Raw genomic sequence first — 18,568 nt, 5'->3', positions numbered from 1 at the left:
TTTGTTCAGACAGTCTTGGATGGAGCCCAGATACCTACATTTTCCCCAAGTATCCTAGGGGACTCTGGTGCAGACAGTAAAGGATTAAATATAAACACTTAATGAAGACATAAAAATGACTTAATACCACCTACTTCCATATGTGATTGAGCAGGGATCTGCACACAAGAGTGCTTGGTTCCAAAATCTATATTCCTTTTGACTTCTCTTTCAAGTTACTCAAGAGTTTGATTACTCTTTTAAGAATAATATATCTGCTGATAAGAGTTACTTAAGAGATTTTTAATCTAGTTATACTATATAAAAATCTAAGTTATTATAGCTGAAAAGTACATGCAGAGACCAAGATGATCCAATATACATTCATGAAGTTTAAAATTTGTACTTTCAAGAAATTAAGGGTTTCCTGAAATACACTATGTTTTATTACTTTATTATGTATCAATAGGTGGGTACAAAATGGTGAAGCCCTGAGCTCAAATCACATGAACGACTTAAGTGATAACAAATCAAACACATTTGTGAACATAATATGTAGCTTAATCATTTATTCTATGTAGAAACCATTTTAATTCTGAAAGACTTAAAACTTGGGATTTCAGATGCTACAAGGCAATAAGTTAAAGAACTCTGCAGTCTATGTTTCTAATTTCAGTGAGCCTCCTGACAGTACAATTAAAACTACTACTGCTATGCTATAGCTCAAATACATATATTCTTTGCTTATTAAATTCACTAAATTTATATAATTTACCTTTTTTAAAAGCATGAGGCAAGTTACTTCTCCTTATAACTAAAGATAACATGTCATAAGCACATTACTTCAAAACCATTAGCTCGTAATTCGAAACAAGTAAGATAATAGCAGAATAAGATAATAAAAAATAAAAACAAGCTTCTTGCCACATTTCCATGAGTTTCAGATTTTACCTGAACAACATTCCAACCATGTTTTCTTAATGCTTATGTATCAACTAATCACATAGAAATTGATTTTTTTAATGGATGCCGCAAAGTCCAAAGTAGCCTTCCTAATGAACAGTATAAAACCATTGATAAGAAGAAAAAAAAAACATTGTAAGAAAACATAACAGAATATTTTCATAACTAACACACAAACATAACCACAAAGACAAGAAACAAATGGTATGTAATAGACTCCTATGACGAATGGGAAACTAAAAACTATATACTTGTTAAACTGTGAGTTTTATTCTCCAATGTAGGGAAGAAAAATTAGACACAAAAGTATGATTTAGGTAACTCCTGGTAAAACAAAAAATGACAAGAAGTTTGAACTTTTAAAGCCCGGATGAAGCATATTTTATTTGAAAATAGGAGAACTTTTCATATCACTAATCAGTAGTTTAGATAGCCAATGAGTTAAATAAAAAAGCAAAAATTCATGTTTTATACCTAAGACATAGTAATCTGATTTTTTTGGTCCCTTTTATTTTAGATATAAATTAAGTTTGTTTGGTGAAATGAATATGCAAAAGAAACTTATAAAATAAAAATGTGAAAAGTTAAAATTATATTCCAAAGGAAATAACATATTCTCTTAATTAACTTGCAGTTAAAAATAAAGCTGAGTGTCCACTTCAAATGTAAGATGAAGGCCCTTAGTTGAAATTCCATTATATAATATAATGTGTTATTAGATCTTGCACTGAACTTAAAATAAAAGATAATACATCGCTTTAATGAATAACTAATATTCTTGTTTCACAAATGGCATTGAGATTTGGTTACTATTACACAATGTAGTACAAATATACTGTAACAATTATAGGTAATAAGTAGATAACAATAAATTAAAGGACACTGTCAAGTACTTAACGTTTTAGGGTACACTGGAAGTTTTTAAAAAAATTATTCCACAGACTTCAGGACATTCAAAATAGAGATGTTAGCTCAAAATTTTTTTTAAATAGACTCTCTAATCCAGATTAAAATATCAAATATAAAAGGGACTTAAGCATGTTTTTGAAAACATGTGCTTCAGTCTACCATCCTTGACAGTGTTCTTTGTTTTTCTTCAAGTTGAAGTCAGTTATAAATATTACAAGCTTTTGCATTAGAACAGTCTCAACTTATAATTTGATAAGAATGGTCATAAATAGTAATTTGACATAATATGACCACTTAATTAGGATTCTTTGGCTTCAGTATCTTCAAAAAGCACACTTGTAATTCAAAATAATCTTCAAACTGTAATATTTATCTTCAAAACTGGTTTCCTACAAAATGCAATAGCTTCAAAGTTTCAAACAAACTTTTTGAATTAACACTAATCTTTCTACCAAAATTGTGTCTTTTAAATTTCATCGTAGTATATTGAAGGGCATCTACCATTTTAGCAACCAAACCTCAAACCACTTTATCCAATATTATACAATCATGTGTTTCTTAAATATGAAAACATAAGAGAATTTGAATACAGCAAGATAAAAACAATCCCCAAAAATATTTCACCAAAAAGTATCACTGTCCTCCTCAAAAAATGTTAAGACAATTTACTAAAGTGTCTTGATTATTACCTCAGTAGATAAAATTTCAACAACTACAAACAAAATTTCCTCCATCTGTGGCTTATTTTCTTAGCATCAAAATATCTAACAAGTCAGTAAAATAAACAGGTAATAGGAAACTTGGACACATTTGTTTTTAATACTGCTGTCCCCGCCCCCAACACTCAGAACATTTCTATATTTATAAAACAGTGCCATGTCAGTTGGTTTTTCAAAAACCCTCATTACAAGCAGGTGCATTTTCAAACCATGAATTACCAAATATTTACAATTAAATTTATAAACAGTCATGTCATCATTTTTCACTTAAAACTCTAACAGAAACCAAAAACTATTTCTAATAAACCAATTCTAAGAAACATATTTTATACAACTATGCAGAAAATATATATTCCTAATATAGCACAGTTACCATGAGTTTGTAACCAAAATAAAACACTTCAGTCTTCATACATGTTTTTAACCCTTACATTTGAATTAAATTTATTGATTGATACAAAGATCAAAAGACTGTTATAAACACAAAGAAAAAAAACTTTACTTACTGCTAAAGTCAGATACCTACCTTGTTTCTCATTGTAGATTATATTCTTACACAACAGGTCATTATGGCAAAGCACAACAGGTGAGCCCAGGCTGGAAAGAATCTTCTTCATCCAAGTCATTTCTTCCTGAAGAATCTGAGAGCTTGGGATATCACTTAAGAACCTTTCAGTTTAAAAAAAAAAAGTTACATCTTGTTTATATTAACGACAACAGGTTTTTTTAAGTTTCCCTAAGGAATAAAACCTTTCTTTTTCTTTTTGGTCATATACAACTTAAATTTTTTCCTTCCAGTTTTAAGATATAATTGACACACACAGCATTATACAAGGTGTACAAAATAAAATTTGACTTACATACATAATGAAATGATTACTACAATAAGGTTAGTTAAGTATCTATCATCTCATACAGATACAAAATAAAAAGAAATATTTTTCTCTTGTAATGAGAACTCATGTTCTTAACAACTTTCATATTTAACAATGTAACAATATAACAAAAGTTGTTATAACAATACAACAACTTTCATATATAACATAGCAATGTTACTTTACCATGTTGTATATTACAGCCCTAGTGCTTATTTATTTTATATCTGGAAGTTTGAAGCTTTTGCCTACTTTCATCCAATTCCCCCTTCCCCACACCCTACCTTTGGTAACCACAGATCTGATCTCTTTTTCTCTGAGTTAGTTTGTTTTTGAAATATAAATGACCTACAATACTGTTACTTCCTGGTGTATGACAACAGTAATTTGGTATTTCGATACATACCAAAAAATCTATTTTTAATAAGTTCTTCCATTTAAATGCAGACTTCTGAATTAAAACAGGCCAATTATTCTAAGATTAGAATAAAGAAAATTCATTATAAATAACTTTAGTATGAATAAAAGGAAACTGAACAAGACACCTAAAATTCAGGGCATAAAAGTAAAAAGTGGATCAGTACAAAACAGGACGAGGGAAGAATATACATGTCTAACAGCTAACATTTACTAACACTATTCTCAATGTTTTATATTTATCTCCATTTTACAGATGGGGAAACCAAGACATACAGTTTAATAAAAAGAAGTTTAAGTATTTAAAGTCACAAAGATAGCCTATTAAAGAACTAAAACATCTATCTCAAGCCTGGAAGGGTGAATGTAGTATAAATTAGTTAAAGTCACATTTGAAAGTCAACAGATATTATTCGGGCTTCCAGGTGGCTCAGCAGTAAAGAATCCACCTGCAGTGCAAGAGCTGCAGGAGACTTGGGAAGATCTCCTGGAGAAAGAAATGGCAGCCCACTCCAGTATTCCTGCCTGGAGAATCCCATGAACAGAGGAGCCTGGCGGGCTACAGTCTAAAGGGTCACAAAGACAGACCCGATTGAAGCAACTTTGCATGCACGCATGCAGATATTATCTATTGCTGACAAATCAATTCATTATTATATGATAATCATCACTCAGATAAAGATGATGATGCTATCATATGATAACCAAATCACAGAATATTCATCTTTGCAGAGAACTGCCTCAGTAGTTAGACTGGGAAGGGGTGAGAGTTAGCTTGGCAAGAAGGAGTGGCGATTACGGCTCTTTATCCTGTACTCTTTTCTGTACTATTTATTGTGCCATATTTGTAATAATAAAAAGACAATGAAACAAAAATAGTGTGCTGCTACTATTTTTGCAAAATAGTAGCTTACAAAATTGCTGCTCCTCCTTCTCTTCTTCCCTGAAACTTCAAGACAAGTTCTCTTCCCTCTTTCTCTATACAGTCTCTCAGATTACCCCTTTCATTTTACAATACAATAAACAGTCTGTATCAGGGTTTACTTTAATGAATCTGCCTATTCACTGTTCTCCCAACTGCTGCATTCTCTTCTACACATAGCTTCCAATAGAGATCCGCATATGTGCTTTTTAAAATGGTGTAATTATTCAAGAATTTATTTTAAAAGTACCGAGTTGAATGGAAATAATAGGACTCAAAGGATTATTAACATAATCATAATCATGCACAGACAAAAAGGAATGAAAGGAAATATGAAAAATATTTTTAATATTAATTATTTTTAATATTTTAGTTGTGTATTTTCTATTGGGGCAAGGATCTTTTGCTATCTACCATAGGGCATCTCCAGATTTATCACTAACCTCAAGAATTTAAAGTAACCTCTGAATAATAATTTTTAAAATAGCAGCTAACATTTATTTAGCACTTACACGCACAAACACTGTTCTAAGATACGTGTATATATTGACTCAATCCTCACAAAACCCCTAAAACGTAAACATCCTACCCTTGTTATTTCCACTTTACAGAAAAGGAAACAGGTAATTTGTCCAAGGTTGCACAGCAGAACCGAGACTTGATCCCCGCAGTCTGGCTCCGGAGTCCTGTACTCTTAATTCACACATCATACTGCCTCTCAACACTGCACCACTGCCATCGTCATTATCTTAAAGTGATTTTTTTCCTGAAATCTTTCAATAAAATCATTATTTCACAGGTGGATTTTTTGTTTGTTTGTTTTCATGTGATCACTTTCTGAATATCCAGCACCGTGGACACCCTTTCAGATGTCTGTCTGTCCCAGTTTACAGGGTATAATACCCCTGTCCATTCAGAGTCTGACAAACTGTGCAAACAAAGCACACACAGTGAGTCAAACTAATCTTTCAAAATAATCAACTGTAACACAATAGTTATTTTTTCCTAATGAATTATAAAAAATAAAACCAAACAAGAAAAAAAAAATCCACAGGTCCTGCTTACCTCTGTCGTTCTTAAAGACTTCCTGAATACAAAAGTGGAAATCTTCGTGTACATTTTAGATATAAAGACAAAGTTAGATTTGCAATTTCTGTACTAGTATTAATAACACTATGTAAAAACATGCTCGGTGTAGTTTCAGAGGCATGTGTCACAGAGTATTTCAGAGGGTCCCAGCAGGACTGTGCCTCTCTTTTTTAGGAGCAGTCAAGATGGTAAGTAGGAAGACTGAGCTCACCTGCTCCAGCGGGCACATCAAAATTACAACTACCAACAGAGGTACTAATGATGAGAAAGACCAGAAGACTAGCACAAAAGATTTTTTAAAGGTAGAATGGAGAAGCCACAGTAAGACAAGTAGAAGGGGCAGAGATGCAGTATAGTGAAGACCCACACCCCCTGGGTGGGCGACCCACAAATGGGAGGATAATTACAATGGCAGAGGTTCTCCACATGGAAAGAAGACAAGCCCCATATCTGGCTCCCTAAACCAGGAATCCTACACTGGGAAGGCTGGCTCCTAGAACATTTGGCTTTTTAAGGGCACACTTTCAGGAGAATCAGAGGGCTGTGGGAAGCAGAGACTCCACTCTTAAAGGTCATATACAATATCCCACATACTCTGGGATCCAGAGCAGAAGCCATAATCTGAAAGGAGCCTGGGTCACACCCATCAGCTGATCCTCAAGAGCCTCCTGGAGAGGCAAGAGGCAAATGAAGCTGCCCCTGGGCTCACAGGCACCGGCAGCAGCCATTCTGGGAGCTCATTCTACCAGCAGGACACTGGTCCTGGCAAGCACCGCTGTGGAATCCTCCCTCTAGCTCACTGGCACCAGGACGCAGCCCCACTCTAGCTGATCAAGTTTTAGGACACCTTGGGAGCCATCCAGGGATCTTGCCCACCCACCAGCAAGCTGATACCAGCTTCCAGGACACCTTGGACCCCAAAGCCAGCTTAATGCTTGAACCAGCCCTGCCCACTGGAGGTCTGACACCCACTCTGGGGAACCCCAGGGCCCTGCAGAAAGAGACCCTGGGCCCTGGCTCCATCAAACAGCAGACCAGCTCTAGGCCCAGGAAGCTCCAGGACCTGGGCCCTGCCCACCAGCAGGCCCACACTAGACTGAGGATCTGTAGCCCCACAACCACCAACCCCAGACCCAGTTCTGCCCACCAGAGGGCCAGCCTGGCCCCCTAACACTGCTGTATGTTATACGCGAAAGTTGTTAAAGAGAGTAAAACCTGAGAGTTCTCATCACAAGGAAAAAAAGTTTTTTTCTATGTCTTTGTTTATTATGAGATTACAGATGTTCACTAAACTTAACTGCAGTAATAATTTCAAAACATATATAAGTCAAATCATTATGCTGTATGTCTTAAAACTTATTCAGTGCTGTGTGTCAATTATATCTCGATAAAACTGGAAGAAAAAAACTTGTTTATATAATTTAGAATCTAAATTCTGATTTACACATTTTTCTATGTAGGAAATGAAATATCTTAGTTACTCTGAACCTGAAATCCTATAAAATCTGAGACTCCAGTAAAAGAACTTTCAATCTCATTATATGAGACTTTAAAAGTCACAATAAACGAAGACAACCCAAACCTTTTCACACTTCAATATGATTACACTGCCCCAATGTAGATCTCTAGGCCCATTCAAAGCAGCTTTCCTTTGGACAGAAAGAATTGCTTTAAAAAGGTCTCTATGGTCAAGTCACACTATGAAAAATATACCCAATAACAGTAACCTTTATATTATGTTTACTGCCAAATAAATGTTCTATATTTGTTTCTTGGCTCCCCACTTCCCCACTTTTATAGGGACTGATTTTTCTTTTGAGCCAACTGGGGAAGACAAGCAGATTTCTGTAGTGCCTTCTGAGAGTCAAATGGATTAATGCTTATTTTACTTAAGTGCAAAGAGATAAACAAAATCAGACTTTATACACCTTACAGTTATCTTTGAAACCCTATATATATATAGCAAAACAATGTAAAACATAATTTCAAATGAAAAAAGTAATTCTACCTTTTATTAATGTCTTCATCTGCAAATCCTGTGGGAATGAGAGAGAAATATTTTCCCATCTTTAGCCACAGGTTAGATTTGGGAATCCAGCCATTGTGTGCATGAATAGCATGGATTTTAGCAAGCTGACGAGCTATTAGCCTGTTTAAAAACAGAACAGCATAAAAAGGAAAGTGTTATGCACCATACAGTTCATATTTACTCAAAGGTAAACTAAAATAATTAGGGTGCCTTTATCTTATAACATGATTTCTTTTCACTTTACATAAGATTCAAAATAGTATGGCAAGTCAACTCTCACTAGAAAGGGTAAACATTTAAAACATACGTAGGAAGAAATATCTAAAATTAATACAGCAATTATAGTCCAAAAGGGATTGACTGGCAGCCTACTTTGATTATACAATGTCTGCAACCAACAGAAGAATACACAACTATAAATGATTTCAAGGCACATATTAGACATTAATTACCGATGCATTTAAACTACACTGAGTCATTTTAATTTTGAGCCTTTGAAGTCAATGAAGTTAAAGGGCAAAGAGGACTAAAAGGTAAATGGACAGATAAAAAGGTTCTATGAGTTAATTTCTTAAGTGTGTTAACAAATTCTCTGAACAAATGTTAGGATTTTATGATGTCAATCAATCTTGATATAATGACAAAATAATTTGAAGCTGTGTGTATTTGTGTCCACACTATCTTTTTATCTGTAGAACCTAACCTAGTACAGCAAATGCTAATGGAGGAATAAGCATACTACATTAGAAATAAGAACTAAATTAACATCCAGTCCATAGAATAGTAGGTAGAAAAGTGACTTAACAATAATCTACAAAAAAAGAACTTAAAACTGGCAAATCTTCAACATTACAATCTAATGTAACATCCCTCAAAGTGAAGTCCTAGGACTTACCATACAGTACCACCAAGGAATTTCTGAAGTTCTACCCTGCATCTACGGAATCACAAACTCTAGGGGTAGGCCCTAGCACTCTGCATTTTAAACAAGATTTCCAGGTGATTCCAATTCACTGTGTAATTTGAGAAGTACTGACTTAACTTCCAATTCTGCTTTTGAAGTCACTGAGGTTAAAGGGCAAAAGAGACTAAGGTAAAAAGGTAAGTGGGCAGATAAACAGGTTCTATGACTTAATTTCTATATCTTATGTTAACAAACATTAGCTGGCCTATGTACTAAAATCGATCTTTGGAAACTTAAAAAAAAAAAGAAAAGAAAGGCCTGGGTATTACCCCAGAAATTAAATGGTTTGGGGTGCAGCCGCAGCATCAAGGTATTTTAAAAGCTTATCAGATGACTTGGATACACAAAAATCACTTTAAGCACACAGGGAAACCAGTATTGTAGTTATTGTTCACCAATCTGTGATAAAATAACAGTTTTACTATGTTTTCATACTACAGTGAATATTCTTATCTACTTAGTTTTTAATAAGATTCCTGATTTTCCTTAGGAAAAACTTCCATCCCTCTCACTTTTAGTTCATGTGGTTCCTTCAGAGCTGATCTCCATCCTAACCCCCTATCCCAGTTGTACCACTAACTTCAGGAGTGAAGAGATGACACAGACTTGCCCAGAGCACTCCAACCTGCAGGCCAGAGTGATTGGTTCAGGGCATATTACTCAAGCCCGGGCTAAAAGGATTTGATCCCAAGACTTCTACTGAAGCTACTGACTTTGGGTGAAGCCATCAGAAAAAGAGGAACACACCCCCCCACCACACACACACGCACACTGTGCAAACTGATTAGATAAGTCTGCAACTGCTAGTAATTATAACTGTCACTCTTCAGAAAAGTTTGCCAGAAAAAAAAAAGCTAACATACAATAAAACAGACAGCGACACTCCTAATGACAGACACTATTAGAGCCCCTGGATCCACCCATGCCTGAACTTGTATTCTCAGATACAGACACCAACAAATTCCTTCTTCTTTGAGCCAAATTATTATTCTCAATAAGACTCCTGATGCAGCTCAGAAGTGTTTAGGCGTGACTGCAAATGAGTTCCAGTTCTACTACAAGAAATATTCGATGCTTTGTTTGAAAGAATATAGCGTTAAAGAACCAACAGATAGACTAATATTCATCTTTCCATTTAGATGATTATAATTCAGCTGACCACATCTATTTTGACGTTCGATGATCTGAACAATAGTCCACAGTGGGGGTAATGCTCAATGCTTGTAGGAAGCAGAAAATTGTTACTGGTCTGACAGTACTTGAAGCAACAAAATGAGGTCTATGGGACACAGCCCTCACAGACCTGTCTTTGATGCACAATGCTATAACTGAATTCACTGTTTCCCTATTGATTCTCCCTTGAATTCAGACACAGAAATTGGTCAGTTTCTCTTGTCTTCAGAGCACTACTGGATTTTACTATTGAATTAAAAATGAGTAACGAAGTATTTGTAATGCTGTTCTTTAACCTACCTAAATTTTTAAAGAGAAACCTCCTAATATTGTTACTCTGAAGCTTAAAGATTACATGTAGATCACATCCAGCCAGTTCCGCAGCCTAAAGATGCTGCAAGTGTCATGTCTGACACATTCAATATTTTTCTCCTTCTACTGTTTTCTATTCTGAAAAATAAGTATGATGAGGTTTCACTGTAACTGAGTAATATTTGCTTTTGGCCTTTATTTTGATGATTAAGTTACGGTTCTACCTACGGATGCCGATGTTATTTAAAAGGAGAGGCAAAAGGTATCTTATCTGAGAATATCTTTTGCCTTTAAGGCGCTGCATCCTTGTCTAAAATGGAAAATTTTGCTGATTTGAGAATAAAACTAAGTATGCAACCATGTGAAGAATAAATCGTATTTTGATGGAAAAAAAACAAGAATCCTAATGCATTACCAAAATATTAAAATCTGTGCTCTTTTTAGGTATGTGTGTTTTGGTTCATACCTCTCAAATTACCAAATAATCATTGTTTATGAATAATTATTGTTTGAATGACCTTAAGACAACATATTCTATAAGAATACAGAATAAAAAATGTATTTTTATTATCAATCTCTCATACAGTATTTGCATTAAAAAGCTAGGCCCATAAAAGTGCCATAAATAAACATATAGCACTTTAAGCACTAAGAAACTTCATTAAAAAAACCAAGTAATAATTAAAACAAAGAGCAAATAAACACAAATATATATTTATATACATGTGCACACACATATATGTATATGTAAACTGGTTTTAAACTTTAAGCGGGGGAGTTGGGACAAGAGGTCTGAAGAAAGGTAATCCATGTTACACAAAACTCAAGGAGAAATCTACATCAACAGAACATTATGACCTAAAACTGTTTACCCAACAAATGAAACCAATGATTCCAGAGAAGGGTCACATATTAGAATAGAAACTTAATACCAACAAATTTTTATTTGCTGTTTTAAAAATAAATAATAATGTCATTTTTCATTGTTTTACCCGAGAGTTTATATGAGACTCTTATTTGAAAACCACAAAATGTAGTTTCAGAAGTTCTCCAAATATAAGTTATTCAGCTACGAGTGACTGAAATGACAATTATACGGTAAAGAGAACGGCCACAACTCCAAGAGGCTCTTACATGTTAATAGAATCTGTTGAACATGAATACCTGCTACGAGAAAAAGCACCTACTAATTGTGAGAATCTTGACTTCTGAGGCAAAAAGGTAGCTAACTGGAGCTAGGTCAGGATTTGAACTGATTATGTGATGCAAAGGCCAAGGTCTTTCCATCACAGTATACTGCAGTTAACACTGCACAGAATTAGCAAATCACTCCATTTCTCTGAGTCTCTGGGTTCTTACAAGGAAAGCCAAATTACTCATATAATCTTAAAAGCTCTCCTTCAAATCTAAGAAGGGATGTCTGTGAATAAAAGAAAAAATTTACATAAATATCTACTCAGTTTAGAGATTTAAGTTCAATAATGACAACAGGAATTTCACATTCATATTCATATACAAGGCTCCTATACACTAACTTCCCATCTCATACCAATTTCCTACTAGTCATAATAGAAATATTAAATATACATGAACTATGGACTAAAAGAGGCAAAGTTTTCCAAATGATACTGATTTTTATCAAAAATCAGCAACTATTTTCGCCTTTGAATAAATTTCTGAAATTACAAATGAAATTATAAAAATTATTTTATATGAAATTTAAAAAATACTGTTGCATAATGAGATACGTATCTACTCAAATGGAAAACAAACTATTAATTACCAACATACAAGAGCAAAATTAGTATTTTCAAACAAAGTTATATCAAAACTTAAAAGCTAATGATTAGTATCTTCTAAAGTAAATTATAGATGTATTTGTCCTTTCTAAAGGTGCACTGTCAAAATAGTATTTGATTATATAAAGGACAATGTTAATATTAAATGATAACATCATGTTTATATAACAGGTAAAACTATATTCAGAATATTATTTAAATGTTTTATAGTATTTTCCAATGTAATTTTAAAAAAATAGCAGCAAGTAATAATAGTATAGTTGAGATTGCTTTATTAATACTACTGATCAATACTATCACTAGGTTATCCTACAAGGGGCAAAGACCATGCCTTATTCTTCTCTCTTAGCATTCAGCACTAAGAGGAGGTACTTAATAGATACTAGATGAATAAGAATCATCATCTTGGTAACAGATTCAGGGTACATTTAGAAACTTACCACAGGATTCTACCACTATTAGAATTATTCTCAGGTGGATTAAAATCTATCCTGGATTTTTTAAAAATCTCATATGATACCAGTTGTGCCAAAATTAACAGAGCTACAGAAAGACAAAGAAACCATCCATTTGAAACACTGCCTGTTCTTTGACAAGACATAACTTGTATAATAAGCCTTTTTTTTTCCCTCAAAATTTAGAATTCAAGCCAATTTCTGCAGGTCTTAGAACTACTGGTCTATCTTCTCTGTAGCAAAATTAACAAGGAAAGGAAGCAAATCTATTACACAAATATCCTCGTGGAAATAACAAATATAGTTAAACTGCAAGCACAGCAACTACATACTTAAAAACCAGACTTTGCTAAGAGATTTTAAAAATTAAATAAGTCCTATGTTTATAAGTTCCATACTCGTCTGAAATTTTTGATAAATTGGTCTTGAAAAAAATCCACGCAATTTGTGAAGGATGGCTTTGTTAGGAAATTTTATGGTTTTCACTTGTAACTGAATTCAACACAGTTGCAGAACACAAAATCAACACATAAAATATGTTGCAGTTATACATTATCAATGAACAATTTAAAAAGGAGATTAAGCAAAACAACTCCATTTACAATAGCATCAAAAAGAATAAAATGCTTAGAAATAAATTTATCCAAGAAGGTGAAAAAATTTCTATACAAAATGTTGCTGAAAAAAATTAAATACAGAATTAAATGGAAAGATATCCCTGTTTGTGGACTGGAAGACTTAAACTGCTAAAATGTCAATACTACCCAAAGTGATCTATAAATTCAATACTATCCCTATCAAAATCCCAATAGCAATTTTTACATTAAATAGAAAAAAAAAAAAAACCCAAAATTCAAATGTAATTTTAAGGAATCCCAGACATAAAAACAAGTTAAAGAAAAAAGAATAAAGTTAGAGGTCTCACATTTCCTGATTTCAAAACTTATTACAAAGCTACAGTTATCAAAACAGAGTGGTACTAGCATATCACCAGACACACAGACTAATGGAAAAGAGCCCAAAAATAAACCCCCCAGTTTATGAGCAAACAATTTTCAATAAGGATGCTAAGACTATTCAATGGCAAAGGAGAGTCTTCTCAACAGCTGGTGCTAGAAAAACAGAATATCCACATGTAAAAGACAGAAATTCCTTAATCCTTTCCTTAAATCATACATAAAAATTAACCTGAAGTGGATCAAAAATCTAAATGTAAGAGCTGAAACCATAAAACTTTTAGAAGAAAATACAAGGGAAAAGCTTCATGACACTGGACTTGCTAACAATTTCCTGGATATGACACCAATAGCACAGATGACAAAGGTAAAAACAAACTGGACTACATACATCATTTTTTCTCCCCCCACATGGGTAGGTGGCAGGTTAAATAAGCAAGAGAACTTACATATAAGGTTTGTCTTGGGTAGCTGCAGGAGAAATAGATCTACCTGCCTGTCAGAATCTTAGAAGTTTATATATGTCTTATGGGGTTCAGTAACATATGCCATCCAGATAGTCTCAACATCACCCCATTCTCTCAAGGCTCCATCCTCCAAAATAGCTTCCACTGGGGGAACGGTGAGCAGACTACACATTCCAAGGGCAGGGGAGGGGCTGAGGAACCTCCTATTGTGTGAGTCCAGCCCAGGGGGTCAACTGGTGGTCACATTCTCTTGATGACCTCTTCCAACAATTGCAGAGGTTGTTAGTGATCAACAAAACAATCCACGTACATTAAAATTTAAAACTGTGCATCAAAGGGCAAAATCAACAGAGTAAAAAGGCAACCCATAGAAAATAAAGTACTTGTAAGTCATATATATGATATGGGGTTAATATTCAGAATATATAAGTACTCTTACATCTTGACAACAAAAAATAATCCAATTAGAAAACTGGAGGAAAAAAAAAGAAAACTGGAAGAGGACCTGAATTGACATTTCCTCCAAGAAGATACACAAATGGCCAACAGGCATAAGAAAAGATGCTAAATGTGACTAACTATTAGAAAAATAAGAGATCAAAACCACAACGAGATACCATCTCCTTAATTAGGATGGCTACTATCAAAATACTACTAATGAGTCAGCAAGGACTTGGAAAAACTGGACCCCTGTGCACTGCTGGTGAGAATGTAAATTGGTACAGGTGCTATGGAAAACAGTACAGCAGTTTCAAAAAAAATTAAAAGTAGAATGACTGTATGATCGAGCAATTCTACTTCTGATTATATATCCTAAAGAACTGAAAACAGGGTCTAAAAAAGCATCTGCTCACCCACATTCATAAGAACATTATACATAACAGCAAAAAAGTAGTAATAACCCAAATGTTCATCCACGAATTAGTGAGTAAACAAAACATAGCCTACACATACAATGGAACATTATTCAGCCTTAAAAAAGGAAGGAAACTCTGATACATGCTACAACATGGATGAAGACATTACGTTAAGTGAAATAAGCCAAAGACAGAAGTAACACTAATATAAGGTATCCAGAGCAGTCAAATTCATACAGACAAAAAGTAGTATAGGTGCCAAGGCTGGCGGTAGGGAAGAAAGGGAAGCTGTTGCTTTTGTATATAAAATTTTAGTTTTGTAAGACGAAAAGAATTGTGGAGATTGTTTGCAAAACAATGTGAATGTACTTAACACTATGCAACTGCATACTTAAAAATTAAGATGGCAAATTATGTTACATGTGTTTTATTGCAATTAAAAATAAAAATGTTAAATAACATAATCGGTCATAAAAAAGAATACAGTTCTTAAAAAGACTTGATTAGAACAATTCAATTATTTTCTATTAGCAAATTTTATATACAACAGGAAAAACAACTCGGTAATAAAAAATAAAGATTTCTTACTTTCACTATCACAGATGGTCCTTCTTCTATCTAGTCTCAATAAGATAAGGTTTTACTGCGCTAACATCAAAGCAAATGCTACTTTAAATTCCATACTCAATAAAGCCAAATGTTTGAAAATCTCAAGGCTGCAGATAATTTCTTCAAATACCCACTAATACTCACTAGTTGCTCCTTTCTTGGAAGCTTTTAAAAAACTGTAACAATAACAGGCATTTTTTGAAATTGAAAAAAAAGATCCCCAATCCTACCTTCCCAACAGAATTTATTTCTTAAAAACTCCTTTCAGTTTTTTATATAAACAAATTGCTGCCTGATTTTAGCCACAGTTCAACTAGTAAGCTGATATTTTCTTAGTGCTGCATCAGACATTTTGTATGCTTTAGACAACATTCAACAGTAACATAACATTTATTTGTGCTAATGTACCTTTGTTATATTCAAATATGACTTGTTATCACACAATCAAGTCATATGACTTTCTTTTATGACTTACTATATATCGCCGTACTGATTTCCAAAAGAGAACATTACCAATTCTATTTGCAACCCATAGTTTACCAGTCCCACTACAATAGGCTCAGCACTGGGAAGTTGGTATTTTTTAGTTATGTTTATTGATAAATGTGCAATAACTCACTTTAAACTGCACTTCTCCCTGTATGTCTGTTGCTGAGTGGTTTTAATTACACTTCAGCCAGTATTCCCAGCAAGAGGCAAATTTTAGAGAAATACCAGGTAAGAAAACTCCTAAACACCTTAGAATTTAAAAAATAAATAAGTAAATAAAGGTTTCTGCAATACTTGACTGCTGTAGAGAAATTCAAATAAAAAAGGCCATGATAAACTTGCATAGGCTGAATTACTAGTTAAGTATTAGCATGATGTAATTCATCTTTACCTGTCATCTCCCTCAGACTCCTCCATGTTCTGCATCACCTTTAGGGTCCAATTCAAATATCATCTTAGTTAAACACTGCTTATTTCCCAACCATACCACAGTAAATTAGTTCTACTTTTTTTAAAACCTTTTCTACTCCTCTGTGTATACTATTTAGCTTATTTTCCCCCAAGGCTATTGTCTATCACAGACTGTAAATTACTAGGACAGCAGCTGACTGTTTGAATTACTTTTCCTCCCCTAGATTAGATTAAATATAAATATATTCCAATGCCCAGTATATCCAAAGTAGGTTCTCTTTATTATAATCATAATACAGGTGAGTAGCTATGTCTGAAGAAGTCAAAGCAAGAGAATACTGTGGACTTTGATCTATGGCTCAAGACCCTTTCAGGAGGTTTGTGAGATTAAAACTATTTTCATAAAGTGTTATTTAGCTTTTTTACTCTTCTAAATGAGTGGAGAGTACAATTTTGAGAAGTTACATGAAATGGTGTGATGTTGTCATCATGTTGACTGATAGCTAAAAGAATATGCACGTTGGTAATCTTCCATTCTAAACACTTTGTTTTAATTTCTAACATAGTTCAGTTCAGTTCAGTAGCTCAGTCGTGTCTGACTCTTTTTGACTCCATGGACTGCAGCACACGAGCCTTCCCTCTCCATCACCAACTCCTGGAGTCCACCCAAACCCATGTCCACTGAGTCTGTGATGCCATCCAACCATCTCATCCTCACTCATCCCCTTCTCCTCCCGCCCTCAATCTTTCCTAGTGTCAGGGTCTTTTCAAATGAGTCAGCTCTTCACATCAGGTGGCCAGAGTATTGGAGTTTCAGCTTCAGCATCAGTCTTTCCAATGAACACCCAGGACTGATCTCCTTTAGGATGGACTGGTTGGATCTCCTTGCAGTCCAAGGGACTCTCAAGAGTCTTCTGTAACACCACAGCTCAAAAGCATCAATTCTTCGGCACTCAGTTTTCTTTATAGTTCAACTCTCACATTAATACATGACCACTGGAAAAACCATAGCCTTGATTAGCTGGACCTTTGTTGGCAAAGTAATGTCTCTGTTTTTTAATATGCTCTCTAGATTGGTCATAACTTTCCCAAGGAGGAAGCATCTTTTAATTTCATGGCTGCAATCACCGTCTGCAGTGATTGTGGAGCACAGAAAAATAAAGTCAGCCACTGTTTCTACTGTTTCCCCATCTATCTGCCATGAAGTGATGGGACCAGATGCCATGATCTTAGTTTTCTCAATGTTGAGCTTTAAGCCAACTTTTTCACTCTCCTCTCACCTTCATCAAGAGGCTCTTCAGTTCTTCTTCACTTTCTGCCATAAGGGTGGTTATCATCTGCATATCTGAGGTTATTGATATTTCTCCCAGCAATCGTGATTCCAGCTTGTGCTTCATCAGCCCAGCGTTTCTCATGATGTACTCTACATATAAGTTAAAGAAGCAGGGTGACAATATACAGCCTTGACGTACTCCTTTCCCTATTTGGAACCAGTCTAACTGTTGCTTCCTGACCTGCATACAGGTTCCTCAAGAGGCAGGTCAGGTGGTCTGGTATTCCCATCTCTTTCAGAATTTTCCACAGTTTATTGTGATCCACACAGTCAAAGGCTTTGGCATGGTCAATAAAGCAGAAATAGAAGTTTTTCTGGAACTCTCTTGCCTTTTCGATGATCCAGCGGATGTTAGCAATTTGATCTCTGGTTCCTCTGCCTTTTCTAAAACCAGCTTGAACATCTGGAAGTTCACAGTTCACGTATTGCTGAAGCCTGGCTTGGAGAATTTTCAGCATTACTTTATTGGCGTGTGAGATGAGTGCAACTGTGCAGAGTTTGAGCATTCTTTGGCATTGCCTTTCTTCCTAAGAAGAATGAAATGGAATGAAAACTGACCTTTTCCAGTTCTGTGGCCACTGCTGAGTTTTCCAAATTTGCTGGCATACTGAGTGCAGCACTTTCACAGCATCATCTTTCAGGATTTGAAATAGCTCAACTGGTATTCCATCACCTCCACTAGCTTTGTTCGTAGTGATACTTCCTAAGGCCCACTTGATTTCACATTCCAGGATGTCTGGCTCTAGATCAGTGATCACACCATAATGATTATCTGGGTCATGAAGATCTTTTTTGTATCGTTCTTCTGTGTATTCTTGCCATCTCTTCTTCATATTTTCTC

At 34.7% G+C, this 18,568-nt stretch overlaps 1 protein-coding gene across 1 annotated transcript in view; it reads right to left on the bottom strand.

The window, feature by feature from the left end:
- ETNK1 (ethanolamine kinase 1) overlaps positions 1–18,568 on the bottom strand; it is a 53,338-nt gene that overhangs the window by 20,414 nt on the left and 14,356 nt on the right. The window contains exons 3-4 of the mRNA XM_043440142.1: positions 7,882–8,022; positions 3,097–3,239 (exon numbers count right to left, since the gene is read on the bottom strand). Coding sequence (XP_043296077.1) covers positions 3,097–3,239; positions 7,882–8,022 — 284 coding nt within the window. The remainder of the gene's footprint in view (positions 1–3,096; positions 3,240–7,881; positions 8,023–18,568) is intronic.

This window comes from Cervus canadensis, chromosome 21 (genome assembly GCF_019320065.1).
Source record: "Cervus canadensis isolate Bull #8, Minnesota chromosome 21, ASM1932006v1, whole genome shotgun sequence".
NCBI classification, from domain to species: domain Eukaryota; kingdom Metazoa; phylum Chordata; class Mammalia; order Artiodactyla; family Cervidae; genus Cervus; species Cervus canadensis.
This window is presented reverse-complemented; position numbering and strand designations above follow the sequence as displayed.